General features: G+C 44.3%; 1 protein-coding gene across 4 annotated transcripts in view; it reads right to left on the reverse strand.

The window, feature by feature from the left end:
* The window catches only part of CREB5 (cAMP responsive element binding protein 5), a 423,962-nt gene that overhangs the window by 344,051 nt on the left and 62,849 nt on the right, over window positions 1–17,062 (reverse strand). For all 4 annotated transcript variants that reach the window (XM_013985749.2, XM_021078565.1, XM_013985747.2 and 1 more), the window contains one exon: window positions 1,841–1,912. In XM_013985749.2, the coding sequence (XP_013841203.2) occupies window positions 1,841–1,894 (54 nt within the window). In that variant the 5' untranslated portion in view covers window positions 1,895–1,912. The remainder of the gene's footprint in view (window positions 1–1,840; window positions 1,913–17,062) is intronic.

The raw sequence follows: 17,062 nt of genomic DNA on the forward strand, positions 1-17,062 counted from the left end.
ATCATTCATGACCCTGGACCTGGAATCGGAGCTCACCACGAACTCTCTTTGGCCTTTGCTAAGTCTCTTGAGGGCCCCATTCCCTTAAACGTCCCTTCCACAGAGGGACCCCCATTATCCTCCCCAAGCAAAGTAAATCCTCCTATGATATTCTTCAAGACGGCCTGTGCTCTTCCGTCATGGAAAACTGCAATTCATTAATTGATGAATGGATCACACGGTTATACATGTGATGCCCGGGCTAGAAGCTCTGTGAAAGCAGGGATACAGGTGTTTTATGCACAGAGCAGAACCCCCCCGCCAAAAATGTGCTGAGTGACTCAAACTGAACAAAACTTAATGTCACATTCACACAGCCAAAGCAAAGCCAACTGCGCAAATGGTCAGATTCTTTCTGGCTATTTAGACTCCTCCTTAAGGAAACGAAGTGGAAATCAGTTTTAACTTAGATAAGGCAATTTTCTGCATTCACAATGAAGGGTCTTGGTCTAGCAGAAGTCTTGCCAGGACTTCAACCTGTATTTTCCCAGTGTTTTCTATTTCAAAATGACCTCCAAAACCAGGTTGCCAAAAAAAAGTTGAAATTCAAAAGAATTTTCTCTAGTGCTTTTATTTGTAGGTTGAAAACCAACATTCACATGAAAACCCCCAGCAGAATTGGCCAAAACCCAAGCAAAGGACCGGTTTCTCAGCAGGTGGCTAATGTCACCAGTGGCACTAGCAATAATATCTCATGTTTCCATGGCATTTTCCTTCCAGGAGGCTTCCAGAACCCTCCTCAAACTCTCAGGAGAGACAGAATAAAAAGAACCCTCAATGGACATCACCTCTCACTGACTCCCAGATTTTGCTCCATGCTGTGCCTCCAACCCCACCAAGTAAACAGGTCAAAAAGTGGGGCTTCGTTCCACTTAAAACTACTAGACACTTTAGGGGAAGAGAGCATCACTACCCACATGGCTGCACTCTGAGTTCTAAGCTTGTCCTATATCCCATAAAACAAAGATCCTGGCAGGAGAGCAACAACCATGTTGAGGACCTTTTCCAGTGGCTACAACTGGAGATACCTAAAGGGTCAAGTACAGAAAAAAGTCCCCAGCAAGTTCCAAAGGGAAAATGCCAAATTCTGACTTTAGGTGGTAGATATTTCCAATTTCCAATTTCTTTCAAAGAGATGGGTTCTCGTACAACAGTTGTGGCAGTCGTCGTCATAGCAACAGTGGACCTCAGTTGAGCACAATGCGCAGGTCCTATTCTAAACACTACATACACAGCATCTCATCTAATCCACTTGATGGAAGCCATCGGAGGCTAAGAGAGGGTTAATCCAGCACAGCAGGCCAATTTCCTCTCAAGTTTAGATAAATGAAAAACTGCAGGCTCCAGAAGAGTTATAGGAGGGTTATTTTACACAAATGGGAAAACAAAACAAAATCGAATTCTGTCTCTGATGGTGAACTCTTTTACCAGCAATCCAATGGCCTAGGATTCAAGTGGCTCTTGTCAAAGCAGGCACCCTCTGCCCCTCTGTCTGAAATAACAGTCCTGAACATCTGGCGGGCAGGATGCGGCTGGCTGACTTCCAGGGGAAAGTTATAGGTGGAAATGGCCAGCACCGAATTTCAGAGGCTGTGAGGGAAGGTGTCCCATTCCAAGTGGAAGATGGTGATGATGCTGATGACAGTGAGCGGGACTTTGAGGATGTCTTGGTGAAGAAGAACAAACAGCCAGCGGCAGGCATGACCGCCAAGGGAGAGTTGCCTCCCTGTAGGAAGGCAGGTGCGCCCCCTGCAGGCCAGAGCAGAGCCCCCACCCGCCCCCCCAACACACACACACTCACCTGGGAGCAGCCGGGCGCACTGCAAACAAACGGCCTCTCCTGCTCCAAATTCATCTTGGATTCCTCATAAATCTGAAGGGTCAGGGGAAGAGGGAGGAAGGAAAACAGACATCCATGAATATCTCCTGCCTCTATCTGAGAAACACAAGAAAGGCAATGGCTCAGAGCCCCCTCCTATGCCAATTCCCAAATTAAAGAAGAAAAACATTAACATGAAAAACAGGTCTTGCTTTGCTGAAGTTCATTAGGCCCCCTGCAGTCCAAGTTCCTATGATGTGTTCTTGAGCGATATCTTCCGTACTGTGAAGAAAAATGCCAACTAAATGCCATGAAAAATTTCTGTTGCAGCAGAAATTCTGCCTGTGGAAATAACACTTGGTGGGTGTTGCTACCAGGTAAGACCCCCACCTGTGTAGCAAGATTCCAAGGTGAAGTTGGCGCCCGTCCTTTGGGGTTGGCTATGTAGGAGAGTAAGAGAAGGGGCAGTTACTGGACAATTTTCAGTGTGAGGACCAACCCTGAGCATCAGGTCAAATGCTTCGCCCATGCTGCTTCAGTCTGAACAAGGGACACAAGGTAGCCCTACAGCCAGCTCAGCAAATGACCCTGGTGACAAGCCACGGTCTTAAATTCCCTTTCATCTCAGGTATTTAATGATGCTTCAACAAAAATTATCCAAGTTAGGGAACAGTAACGAGGAATCAGAAAACGCAAAAAAAAAACCCAAAAGCATTACCTTAAGTATTTCCTTAATTTGGTTTACTAGGCGGATTTGAAATTAAAATTACGTTAAGGCAACTGCCCCTCTGATCTAGATAAGTTATCTGGAATAAGGTAGTTGCATAGGGAAAAACCTTATGTTATGATCGCAGACATATGTTAAATTATAGCGTGGTCTTTTCTTTCTGTGGGAGTTTCTTTTGCTTTCTGTCGGAGTTAGGTTCTAAGATAAGTTCAATAAGCAAAAATTGAGTGTAATCAAAATTACCTTTGCAAATCCCCCCCAAAGCTGATAAAAGTACAGTATACATGATTGTGTGGTTACTAATCTATACAGAAACAAACTTTTCCCGAAATATCACAAGAAGTATGAGACAACTGAAGTTGAACAATTTAGTTTTCTAAATCATACTTTTCTTTTCATTGATTTTGGAATTGAGTTTAAATAAGCTCCATGTGCTGCTGGTGGGACATGGGTTCATAACAGAACTAAAACCTACTGCTTTGTCTCTGAATGAAGGAAATGATTTGCTTCCTTAAAATGCTACTTGTAAGTTATCCCAAAGGAGTCCAATCGCCTTCGCCCTTGAAGGAGGGAACTCTGCTTCATTCCTAGAATAGCTACCCTTCACCCAAGAAAACTTCTATCATCTTGGACAAAAAAAGAAAACACAATTGCAATGTGTATGTCATTACACCCTTCCCCCAAACACTAATACATCCATGTATAGTCTTGGAGAAAGAGAGGCATATTTTCGCTTTTCTGAAACACAGAGTGAAAAGATTTGTCTGAGGTAACACTCCCTACTCAGACATTAAAAACAAAACAAATATAAAAACGTAAACTCTCTTCGCACCACTCTTCCTCCTCCTCATATAATTTTCACCGAGTAATGCCCTTTTCACGCTCCATTTGGAATGACCGGCAGCCTAGCGAGGCTGTAATGGAGCATCCTTTTACAGCTTTCCTGTATCAGGCACGTGGTTTAAACTTTTTCACTCTATTATACTTAGAAGAAGGAGAAACATGCAGATATCATTAGAAGCTTTCCACTTGCCCCTGTCTGCGGAAAGTCATGAGCAACCAAAATGACTTCTCATATCTCCTTATTCACTGGTGTTTGCCATCGCTTGTCACAGAGCATCCTTCCTCTCCCCTGTGAGTGCTGACAACTTATTTCTAAGCCTCCGCATAAAGGGTCACTTTAAAGCTGAGAAAATGATTTTGGTCCAAGATAGAACAAACAGCAGAGTAACTGGGTTACCCGTTAATATTCGTTAATATTAAATATGCCTTGTTTTTCCTAGTAGATTTTTTAAAAATCCTTTCCTGGAACTTTCCTGTCTCTGTGTCCCTGATCTGCCTGACCATTACCAGGTCCCTAGATTGCTTCACGCCTCAATTCCTTCTCCTTTGCAATGGCGGGGTATGAATATCACTCTCCAGCTCCTTCATTCCTGTAACTGCACCGGTCATTTTGGGGGCCTGTAGTGTTTCCAAATTACAAAATTAGGTCTGTGTATTTAAGCGCGTGTGTTTGGAGCTGGGAGGAGGATTTACGGACAAGCGTTACTGGAACCTCACGCTAATCTTAATGACTCCTTACGTATAAAAGGGAATTTGCTATAAGGTAAGTCTTTTTGGACATCACCTAAGAGTTTCAGTTGCTAAGTAACCAAGGAATGCCAACACTAGTCATGTTACTAACCAACATTAAGATGACATGATGGTAAAATGCAAAAGTTCCACATAAATACTTGCATAGCCTACATCTGAAAGTAGTAATTAGAAGAGTTCCCATTGTCACTCAGCTCAGCAGTAATGAACCTGACTAGTATCCATGAGGATGCAGGTTTGATCCCTGGCCTTGCTCAGTGGGTTAAGGATCCAGCATTGACGTGAGTTGTGGTGTAGCTCACAGACTCAGCTTGGCCCTGGCGTTTGCTGTGGCTGTGGCATAGGCCAGCAACAGCAGCTCTGATTCGACCCCTAGCCTGGGAACTTCCATGTGCTTCAGGTGCAGCCATAAAAAGGAAAAAAAAAAAAAAGAATGTAAGTAGCAATTAGTGATAATAATTAAATAAATGTCTAACCAATAGAAATGGTCAAGATTGGACTGCTAATGCTTAAGGTAAGGGGGATTCATTAACAAGCCAGAGTGAAGAAAAAAAAAACCCAAAAAAAAACAAACAAAAAATGGCTCATATAGATTTACACTGTGTTATTGAGTCTTCAGAGTCTGGACGCCACATTTAGAGGAATAGGATCAATCAGAAAACTGAGTCTGCCCTCAAATAGTTTTGAGTTCAGTCCATTACGTTCAACTGAGTTACTAGTCATTGTATTATTTTACTATTAAAACATAAATGAATCTGTATCAATTCATTACATGCTATGGATCCCATGGACCACATGTTTTGGCAGCATACTACTGGCAAAGAGACCTAAGGTAAAATAGCAGTTGCTAAAATAAAGTAAGTTTAAAGTGATTAATAAGGTCTGAGTGGGTGTAGATATAGACGTGTGTGAACTGCAACTGCTTTATTTTGATGCTCTGCAGTTCTGCATGCAGCCCTCTGTAAACAGCACACCCTTGCTCATCCCTTTCCGTGTGGGTGTTGGTGGTAGTTTTACTGAATAGTACCACTCTACCACACAGGCTTCATTGCTTTTATCAGCCGGCATGATCTGGTCTGATGTATTAGTCAAGAGCCGGGGTCTATTTTTATGGCCTATTATTAAGGTTCTTTTCTAGCACATATTGTAATAATTATTCCCTCAAACAGACTTCGACTAAAGCCCTGTGTATATTCTTTTATCATCCATCAAGCAGGAGGCAAATTACTCAGACATGATTTTACCCAGGTTGTGCTGCATTTGGTCCTCAGAAGTCAGGCCTCATCTTCTCATTTCCCATTCAGTTGTTTTACTAGCTGGGATGTTTTAATGAACCAGATTTTGCTTGGCAACCGCCCTACCCCAGACTCCACCACACAGAGCTGCCTTAGTAGGCGTTCAATAAATATTTGTGGAATGGATAATGAATCCTGAATCATCACAATAAACCGTCTCAAACAGCTTGCTTTTTTTTTCCTACTCCTGAGGCAGTGGTTCTCCAACTTTTTGGCCCACAGCCAAGTTTTCAACAAGGCAAGAGGTTGTGCAGACCGATCATTCCACCTGTTCCCAGTTAGGACCAGAGAAGAAATCTTTCCAGATTTAATGGGAAAAAGTTAAAGTTGCTTTGGCGAAAAACAATAGGCTAGTTTTCATTAAATTTCACATGCAAATGTATTAGCTATGAATTCAGTCTGCTAATAGTATCATAGACATTGAAACCACTGGAGTCCAGTCTATTAACCCCTGGAGGACTATGTATATCCCCCCCACCCCAGAAAGGGCCCTTTGAGTAACACTGAATGACTCCATATCTTAGGTTAAATACAGTTACAATTGTGGCAGGAGCTGTCTAATCATTTAAGAATTTCTTTAAAAAATAGTACTATTTTCTGTTCCTTTTTTCCTAAGTTCAGACTCAGTGTTCACTTAGAACAAATGCCTCAAGAGTCTAATTTCCCTTCAAATTTTTGGAAAACAATACAAAACCCTAATAACAAGCCCTAATGGTGTACGAAGCGAGGAGAGGTCCTCCCCACCCCCGAGGTTGACAAGGAGATGACAGCCTTGATTTACAATTCAAACCCTAAACTGCCACTGGGCTCCTCTGGCCTCCCAATGAGCAAGAATCTCTTTCATTGTTCAGCGTTTGACCCCACAAATTCCTCCTGGTCTAAAACGGGAAATCTTCCACAATGGCTGATGCAATCCATTCAAATGCTTTGCCAGGCATTTAGGGATATACTTGGAATTATCCCTTCATGAAGGGCACACATGATGCAAAAAAAAAAAAAAAAGTTACAGAAAACTTGGAGAGTCTACACAAAATACTGTAAATATGTATTTTAAACTGAAGAGTAGCAAATGAGCCCAAAGGGGGAAAAGAAAAACCTACATCATCTTCTTTGCTGGACTCAGCCAAGAGCGAGACTTCCCTGTCTAAATCATAATAAACCACTACTGATTCTTAGTTAACGGCAAACTCCAATCTCAGTGGAATGGACCCGATTTCCCCCAATAACAGCAGAAAGTGATATGGGAATCGGAGTAGTAAGACACTACAGATGTTGTTTCAATTTGAAAATCTGGCATGTACTTTTATCAACTCCCAAAGTTCTGGGAACTTCAAAGCTACAAACTGTAAATATAAAGGAGCACTAATAATAATATTGACCGTCCTCATCAGCGTGGTTTGTTAGTCTGGAGGCGAGTGCATTACAGATCGGAAAGGGGGGCTTGCATCTTAATAGCGATGTTAACAACCTCAGCCTTTATGGCCCTACATGAGCGCAGACTTGAGTCTTCCTGGCAGGACTTGTGTGAAGCAGATCTTGCTACCCTGCAGAGCTCATGACACTGCAGAAAGGGTTCTAGAGGAGGAAACGGGTCCTTCCTAGGCGCCAAGGTTAGCGGATCAACATCTTGAGCTCACCACACTGCCTGCGAGTCTAGATCAGTCTGTCTTTGTTTCTGGGAACAAAGGTTGTTTATTAAGTCAACTAGTTAAGGGCATAGCCAATTTGTACTTTGTGGTGGGAAGCAAATACTTCTCTCAATGTGTGGGGGGTGGGAAGCAAATATTTCTCTCAATGAGTTGGTCAGAATGGCAGAGTCACAATACACATGCATCAAAAACACTCACTCAAGTACATTATTCTAAGAGACCTGATTCTACTATGAAAGCTAGGATGCAGGATGGTTCCCCCAACACGTGGCTAGCTGTTGGACAGGAATCATATACCTAATGTGAGTTTAAGCTTTCTTTGTTTCAAAAGATATGGGACCTTTCACTATTTTATTGGCTCATCTGTGAGGCAGGACCATTTCAGTAACACATTATAACGTAAGACCATTTACAGAGGTATGTTTTGAAAAAATAATTACTTTTTAAATTAATTTTAAATTATTGAACAGTAATTATTTTAATATCATAACTTCCAATAGAAAAATAAACTCCCTTGAATCTCAGGCCAAGAAAATCAATTATGTTGTGGGTATGTCTCAGTATGCCTTTCTGATACAGTATCCTTTTCTTCTCTCTCAAAAATCCAACATCTCAGAGTTCCTGTTGTGGTGCAGTGGGTTAATGAACCAACTAGGAATCATGAGGATGTGGGTTCGATCCCTGGCCTTGCTCAGTGGGTTAAGGATCTGGAGTTGCTGTGGCTGTGGTGTGGGCCAGCGGCTGTAGCTCCGATTAGACCCCTAGCCTGGGAACCTCCATATGCATGTGTGAGGCCATAAAAAGTGCAAAAAAAAACCCAACAACCTACATCTCTCTGTCTGTTTCTCTGTCTTTGTCTTGTTAGGTATATCTTTGTCTCTGTCTGTCTGTCTCTCTTGCACACACAGACACACACACACACAGACACACACATACACTCATTTTATCAGATGTGTTCTTACTAGCTTTACTGGTAAAAAGATCTAGTAGGCTTGTTTCCTGTTTCAGTGTTATTCTTGAAGTGGGCTGCAGTAGAATCTGAATTTCATTGGGCTATTATTATTTGCAGCTGTGTGACCTTTTTAACCCTGCTTTTAAAGTGACATTTCAGCCCTGAAGCTTGAAACGCCTTGAATGCTGCAAAGTTTTCAAACCGGAGATTTACACAGGGTCCAAGACCAAGTGGGGGACTATACGTTCTAAGTGAAAATTTCAGCTGAACTTGGCGAGAATGGGGTAAGTCGCTGGGCATCTTTCAGCCACAACTCTTCCCTTGAAAGCGCTCAGTGTTACCCACACCGCGTGTGGTTAAATGGGCCGTCCTAGTCAAACCAGAATATTACTGTCCATAAAAGATGTTCGCCCTCCACTGGTATCCCTAAAGTTCAGGGTCTCACAGCCTGACCCAGAGACCTCTTCAGGGTCGTTTCACACGCTGCATCCCGCTTAAGGGACTGTCCGGGGTTCCCGCTGAACCAGACCCAAGGTTCCCAGGAGGAAGGACCGCCAAAGAGCTTTTGTCTCTGGAAACTCACCAGGCCCCTTGCTTCCGGGCCCTCCCAGAAGTGAGTGCTGAGGGCTCCCATCCTCTCCGTGTACTTTAGCAGAGGTTTGTGGTTTTATTTATGTGGCATTTATACTGTGTATGAAAAAACATTCCAGTGGGATTGAATTTTCATATGTTAGATTCCTTTCTTTTTCTCCCTTTTTTTTTTTAAGTTTTCCATATGTTTCTTTGGATATGAGGCCTCTTTTCAAAGTTACTAGCTAATTTCTACTTCTGTTTCATGCAGTCCTGTCTCGCAGCCTTCCTATCGCTGGCTTCAGTAGTTCAGGAACATATTTGTTAAGCAACAGTGCGGGACATGCAAGGTGCAGCGTGTCAGTCTCTGCAGAGTGTGTGTCTGGGCCTGAGGCTGTATACTGAAGCCTGTGGTGCTGCTCTTCCTGCTCGCACCTAGCACAATACATTTTTTGCAAGACACACCCCGTTTCTATGAAACGTTTATTGGATGTGCATGTGGTTAACAAAACACTCGCATCGAGATTCTCAGGTTTTGAAGGAAATACTGATCGTAATGAAATCACGCGGCTTGTTTCTAATGAGGCTGAACCCACTCTCAGATGACAGGCCGAGAGGCAAACTCTTCCTTTTCACCTACTCCCACTAGGAACAAAACAAAGAGAAAAGAAAAGAAAAAAATTGGAACATGAGGTGACCAGGGGTTCAGCAGACCTTGTCATCTGTACCTTTCCAGAAAGTCTCCCATTGCAATTTAACATAATTGCTCCATGAAACCCTGAGAGGAAAAACTATGTTAGCAAAGAAATTCTGTGCAAAACTGGGTATATTCTTCATTCTGGTCAAGCGCTGCTTGCCTTTAGAAACTCAGGAAAAAGGTAGCAGTAGAAAGAAAAAGTTCTTCTTTTCCATTCTTGCTCTACTCTAGTACAATGTGACTTTAAAATTGTAACACGTTCCCAAATGGGACTACCCTGCCTCTGGATAATTTTAAAGACATTTTGAGCACATTTGGTTTTTAAACTGTTTTCATGTAAAATGAACATTTTAAAATATTCTGCAAAATCACAACTTTCTCGTCTTAGCTTGCTTGTCACACATTCAAATGATTTTTATTGGCTAGAACTGATGGCTTCATATCTTTCTTCTATATAAGGATCCTTGCATCACCAGCAACACTATATGTTTGGTCCATCCAATGTATGGACTGAAGTCATCTTGAACAAACTATCTGAGAAGTTTCCTTCTTGGACATGAATCAGAGCTACAAACCTGACCCTTTGTATGAAACACAGTGATCATCATGCCAGACCTCTCTGCTTTCTGTAAGACTTGGGAAGAGACTAGCTCATCTCAGCATTAAATCTTACAGTTACCATCACTGACTCACTAGTAAAAGACAGCTGAGAAAGACGGTATCAAATGGGGTGCTTTCCCCCCTGGACCCCAGAAGAAAGCTAGGCATTCCCAAGTTCTATCTAAAGCAGCCAGCAGTCCTGTTCAGAGCCTGTCCCTTCTCACCATGTCAGTTGAAGGCAAGGTAAAAATACACTTGAAGAGTTGATTCAGATTCCTACCACACTATGCTTCAAATGTCAAGCATCTGACAGTACCAGCAGGTCATTTAAAGGCCATGTTAAGGCAAAAATCTGAAGTCATCTGAAGATTCTGTCATCATTCTAATAAAGTTCCCATTCCAAATACCAGCAAAAAGCACATTCTCGTCCACCTTCCTAGGGAAGGCACAAGTTCCTTGCACGGCCCAGTCAAGGGACTTGCAAATAAGTGAAGCCGGTTTTTCATTGCCACTGTTACTGGGAGTTACCACTGTCATTTAATAGGTGGGGTCAGGGAGATGAAATCCTCCGTGATATGCAGGATGGGCTGCCCCGGGCAACACCAAAGCTTCCCGACCCAACAGACAAGATTGCAGATTTTGCAAGAGCAATAATAACATGAGTCCCACTGCCCCCCGGTTTAGAGGTAGAAAGCAGATAAGAGTAAGAACATAGTAAGCGTGAGACAATAAAAACAAAATCAGCATACAGGAGAGGAAATGAAAATAAGAGACTAAACACATACCCACCTCTTTATAATTTTCAAACAGCGCTGGAAAACGCAGGCAAAGTTAAGCTTCGGATGAGGCTAGATTCGATGCCAATAAAAACTTTATGAATATTCAAAAAAGTATGTGAAATTATCATTCCCTCTCAGTGTGAAGGCGGGCTGGGGACGGTTGCCAAAATTTAACTAAGCATAAGCATCCCCTTTCAGGTTCAATCCATAAGGAGACAGATGAGTAAACTAGAGCAGGTTTTTTAAGTGCATTACCCCGTTTGGATACCAAAAGCCCCACGCTCCAGTTCACTTACCACATGGCCCTAGCTGTGTTGACTCAACAGTAGCAACAGAAAGCCTTGGCCCAAGGTGGGAATGGCTCTTGTTCAGATGCCCTTTCACTCCTGATAATTGTCTTGTTTATTTTATATTATTGCTGAGGATAGCTCCATCAAAAAAGACATGTTTTCTTTTGTTTTGGTTTTAAAATTTAAGTAGAGAATGTTGCAAGCTTCTAAACTGTTTTAATATGATTGGTACCATCAGCCATCAGCTCAGAGAATTCTTATTAGGGGAACACTGGCCTCCTAACCAGGATCGAAACTTATTAATAGTCCAAAAACTTATGTAGGCATACACACACACACACACACACACACGTGTATATATATAGACATACATACATATATGTACACACACAAATGCACACACACACACATATATATATACATACATAAATACATAGGCACAGACACACATTTATGCATTTAATTTCTTTTCTCTTTTGGCTTCAGTTTTCTTATTGAGAAGCTGGGCTGTGTGTGTGTGTGTGTGTGTGTGTGTGTGTGTGTATCTAGTCACACCCATATTACCGAGATTATCTCATCTCCACAAACCAGCCCAAGTCTCAGAACCAAAGCCTAGTCCTAAATGTAACCCAGAGGAGGCTACTGAGCTCCCAAGGAGGCAGAATAAGAAAATCCAGCACAAGTTCATACAGTTGAAGACCATTAACCTTGCATTTCAAAAGTGCAGAAGTCAGATGTATTTTCGAGAGCCACTAGGTTGTTTCTACAGACTAGAAAGTCCTTCGTGTCTTTCTCAACTTCCTATTAAACAAAAGAGTCACTCACTAAAGCCTATAAACCCACTGAAACACCCTGGAAAAAAAGGACATGGAAAGAAAAGGCCTTTTCCTTGAACCACCACCCACGAGAGGTTATACTGTACCAGACTCCAATTCATCAAAAGGTCCAAGCCATTAACAAACAGACGAGGGGCCAGCTCCTTCCATCCCCAGGGCTCGGCCCCCAGACAACAGCTCCATTTTTCAGTCAACACGACAAATCAGCACGGAAAGGGAAAGGGACTTTGTTTTTAACTCCCCTGCTCTCCGAAACTCAGGACCTTTCCCTGAGCTTGACTGGGCTCTCTGCTCGGGGGCTGCAGGTCAGGTCCTGGGAAACACCCTGAACCCGGACTCTTCCGAGAGGGAAAGTGAGCAGAGACAGGGTGCCCGTGACACCCAGAGGGGACTTGGGGGAGGCCTTCTGATGTTCCCACTGAAAGGCTGGGTACAAGCAAAGGGACGAGCCCCCAGGTCCACACGGGCGCATTGCAGCTGTCCGACAAGCGACTTCTAGGATCTTCATAGGGCATTGTTCACTGGCCGCTTCGGGGAAAGTGGCCTGTGGACAGTGATTGATTACCTGTCACCCAGAACTTGTTCCAAAGCGATTCAACCTCGGCGCGCACTGGGGTGGGATCAGACTCAGAGGCCTGGTCTCTTTCATGCATTCTTTCCTCACAGAGTCACTGGGCACCTCCCAAGCATTAAGTCCCATGCCAGAGGCCTGAAGGTGCCACAGAAATATGCCCTGTCCTCTAAGCACTGACCATCCAGTAGGGAGGCGAGGCATGGACAGACGTCCACGGCGGAATAGAACTTCAAAGGCCATAAAGTCGTTTTAGCAAAGTGCTAGGAGAGGTCTGAGGCCAGGAGAAAGCAAGGCTGTTTCATTAACGACATCAAATACCATATAATCTCCTTTCACAGCTAAACATTTCTCACACACACACACCCCCACACACACCTCCAGGCTCTCTTTCCGTGGTACTAGAAGTAAGGGTTTTTTTGTTTGTTTTAATTTGGCTTTTAATCCTAAGACTACATTATTTGCAATAAACCTAACACTGTAGTCAGGGGAGCAGATTTTATATTAGAAAATCAATCATTAAATCTCAGTTCCTGAAATTCCTGCTGTGGTATCGTGGGTTAAGAATTCAACAGCAGGAGTTCCTGTCGTGGCGCAGTGGTTAACGAATCCGACTAGGAACCATGAGGTTGCGGGTTCGGTCCCTGCCCTTGCTCAGTGGGTTAATGATCCAGCGTTGCCGTGAGCTGTGGTGTAGGTCGCAGACGCGGCTCGGATCCCGCGTTGCTGTGGCTCTGGCATAGGCTGGCAGCTACAGCTCCGATTGGAGCCCTAGCCTGGGAACCTCCATATGCCGCGGGAGCGGCCCAAGAAATGGCAAAAAGACAAAAAAAAAAAAAAAAAAAAAGAATTCAACAGCTGTGACTCAGGTCACTGCAGAGGTGCAGGTTTGTTCCCTGGCCCAGCACAGTGGGTTAAAGAATCTGGTGTTGCTGCAACTGCAGCATAGGTCACAGCTGCAGCTTGGATTCAATCCCTAGCCTGGGAACTTCCAAATGCTGTGGGTGTGGCCATGGGGGGAAAAGAAAAAGGAAGAAAAGAAAAGGAAAGGTAAAAAAAACCCTCAGCAATCTTGCTTACTAGCTGTGTGATCTTGGGCAAGTTACTTAACTTCTCTGAACATTATTTTCCTCACTACAAAAAGAGACTGTAGACAATATGGACATTATCTGCCTCTGGGAAAATTGGGATGATCAAATGTATGATATTAAAACCCTACTACATAAACTGCAAAGTGCTATGAAATATTGGTTGCTGTTTTTATCATATAGTCACCTTGCAATAAGCACACGGAATTGCTAAAGTACTGCATGGTACAAAGAGTTATGTCTATACTTGACAGCATAGGCAGAGCGATTAAAGATTCTGAAAGACGTTGGAAGGGGTGATATTTAAAAAGATCCTGACCTGCTACACTTTTCTGATAATTGTGCAATTACCAAGCCAAACCTTCTCTACCAGCTTTTTACTTGTAAGCTCCCAAGTAGAATTATTTCCTTTGTCCTCCAGTTGAGATGTGACGTCAAGAAATGCTCTGGAGTCCAGTCTGTGTTCAAACGCTCGCTCTGTGATATACCAGCTGAACTATAAGCTTGGGTAATGGGTCACGTGACCCAGGGATAAATTTGGCTGTTGCTGGTTGAGCAAGCCAGGGAGCACCAGACACCTTGCCCTGGACTCGGAGGACCAGAGCTGGAAAGGCACATGAATCTGTTTGCCTTCCTGGAGCATCGCTCTCGACCACAGAAATTCAAAGAAAGATCTTTGCTAGGAAAGTCCACCCCAACATCTGTGCCTGGCTACGCTGTCCTTACCCTCCAGACCCCAGTCACGTTGTGGCAGAAGAAGAGTAGAGTCTGGGCACCTGGGATAAACTGAGAAACTCAGGGCCTTCTCATCAGTGGGTGCTTTTAGGCTCACCTGGAGTCATTAGAAACGGGACTAATGCAGACTAATAAGGTTCATATATGACTAGTGGGTAAAGGGGAGAAGAAGGTTAAAAAAAATGCAGTTGAGGGAGTTCCAGTCGTGGCTCAGTGGTTAATCTGACTAGGAACCATGAGGTTGTGGGTTCGATCCCTGGCCTTGCTCAGTGGGTTAGGGATCCAGCGTTGCCATGAGCTGTGGTGTAGGTTGCAGACATGGCTCGGATCTGGCATTGCTGTGGCTGTGGTGTAGGCCGGCGGCTACAGCTCCGATTTGACCCCTAGCCTGGGAACCTCCATATGCTGCAGGAGCAGCCCTAGAAATGGCAGAGACAAAAAAAAAAAAAAAAAATGCAGTTGATATAAAACAGACATAGAAATTTTGATCATATTCAAAATATAGATTTTACAGATATGTGTTTATATTATGCAAAAATGAATAAACTCTGGAAAAAAAGAAAAAAGACTAATAGAGATTATGACATTTGTTTCCCTCCACTCTCCACCTGGACTATCGGAAAAGAAATCAAGTCTTCGGAGTTCCCGTCGTGGCGCAGTGGGTAACGAATCCGACTAGGAACCATGAGGTTGCGGGTTCAGTCCCTGCCCTTGCTCAGTGGGTTAACGATCCGGCGTTGCCGTGAGCTGTGGTGTAGGTTGCAGACGCGGCTCGGATCCCTCGTTGCTGTGGCTCTGGTGTAGGCCGGTGGCTACAGCTCCGATTCAACCCCTAGCCTGGGAATCTCCATATGCCGCGGGAGCGGCCCAAGAAATAGCAACAACAACAACAAAAAGACAAAAGACAAAAAAAAAAAAAAAAAAAAAAAAGAAATCAAATCTTCCTTTCACTGTTCAACTTTCTTTAGCACCTTACATTTTCCTTTGCCATCTTACTGCTTATTCCTGTTCATGCTTTTCCTTATTTTTCCTTTTCTTCCTTCTCCTTTTCATTCCCAGAATATCTCATGCGATATTTAATAAAAAATACTTTGAATAAGGCAGTAAGAGTTAGTTGGCTGTGGAAAAAAAAAAAAAAAAAGAAGTCATAGCACAATCAAAGATCTGGTCAATTCAAGCCCTTGGAAAAAAGGGGAGGTGCTATTTCAATAAAAGCAGCATTTCCTAATCCAGGAAACTGGGTTGTTGGTGATGATCAGCCTGAGCCCTCTGTCCCTGAAAGCAGATCACTCTCCCAAGACGGAAAGGCCTGTATATACAGAAAGCTTGACCCATTTTGAGTGTCTCTAATGCTTAGAAGCAGTGAAAATTTTATTTGGTGAACATATCTCTTCCATGTACCACCACATCCTATGTGTCAGCCATTTTTAATCTCTGAGAAGCATTTTCCATCAAGGCTGAAAGCAAGCCTTGATTAGATACAGCCCTGATTTATCTTCTCCACTAAGTGCCTCTGCAGGAAACACAGCCGGATAAAGCAGTTCGAATATGAGGTAGGAAGGCAGAATTCTCAGTAATTTCCTAAACCTTCAGTTTTCCTATCCACCTTTTGCGCTACCCACATCAAAGGAGTTCTGGAACTCTTGAAGTGACGGGATTATTTAAAGAGTGACATCCAGCTAACGTTTGTAAGATGCTTCAAGGCCCTTGAACACCAGTTGAAAGCAGTGATGCCATCGTTATTTCTTCATCTGCCCTCTACCGTTTCCAAAGAAACAGAAACAACCACTTGCACGCCGCACACACACACACACACACACACACACACATCCTCCGGACACCCAAGTTAACCAATGTCTCCTTTCTTCCCAAACCGCCAATCAGCCAGTCACCGGGCAAACAGCTCAAGCACCGGGCGAGGAAAACATGTTATTTTTCTGGGCAAGCCTTAACTTCACTGCCTACAAAACACAGCCCCACGGGGCACATCCCACACATGGTGAGATTAAGGCTCCCCTCTCTCACTGGAAACCAATAGTTACCCGGCAACGCCTGTGGAAACTGAGGTCAGGACTCGCCAGCCTGCACCCTGAGTCTCGAGATTTCCCACCCAGACCAGGACTCACATCCAAGCCATCCCTGTAAGGCGTCTTCTGCTAGTAAAACTCACAGAGAGTTTGGGGCTAATAAAACTCAGAGAGGAGGAGGAGGAGAAACAACTTCTCTCCAACCTCATCGTCCAGCGGCCCAGCACCCAGCGGACTTCTCAGAAGGAGAGAAATTGCTCGCTGTCAGCGCTGGACGCTGAGTCAAGCGGGTATCTGAATGCCCCCCCCAAAACAGGCGATTCGATGAACTAAGGGAAGAAAAAGAAAGGAAAACAAACAACAAAACCGGGCTTCAGAGAGTCCCTTAAAAAATGCGGCTCTGGGGAGCCCAGTTCCACAGAGCGCACCCCAGCCGCGTTAAGACGCACCCCAAAGCGTTCATCGCAAAGCCTCAAGGTACAAGGGAGGCGCCCCTGCTCTGGCCAGGGTCCCGGACCCAAAGGGGACAATGAGGCACTCCCAAGAACAGCCGGCCCGATAAGCGGGGGGCCGGGCCCTTCCAGACGGTGGGCAGCGGCCTCGGCCGCCCGCATCGCCGCAGCCCGGCGCCGCCCGGCGCACCCGAGCCCCACGCAGGATGCAGGTTTTCGGGTGACTGAAGCGTCATTCTCTGCGCTGGTGTCCCCGTCGCCTCCAGAAGACGTGTCGGGCTTCCAGGCACAGTCTCTGGAGGCCCTCGTGGGGTGCGCATGGGGGAAGGAGACGGAGGAGGTC

The sequence above is a fragment of the Sus scrofa genome, chromosome 18, assembly GCF_000003025.6.
Source record: "Sus scrofa isolate TJ Tabasco breed Duroc chromosome 18, Sscrofa11.1, whole genome shotgun sequence".
NCBI classification, from domain to species: Eukaryota; Metazoa; Chordata; class Mammalia; order Artiodactyla; family Suidae; genus Sus; species Sus scrofa.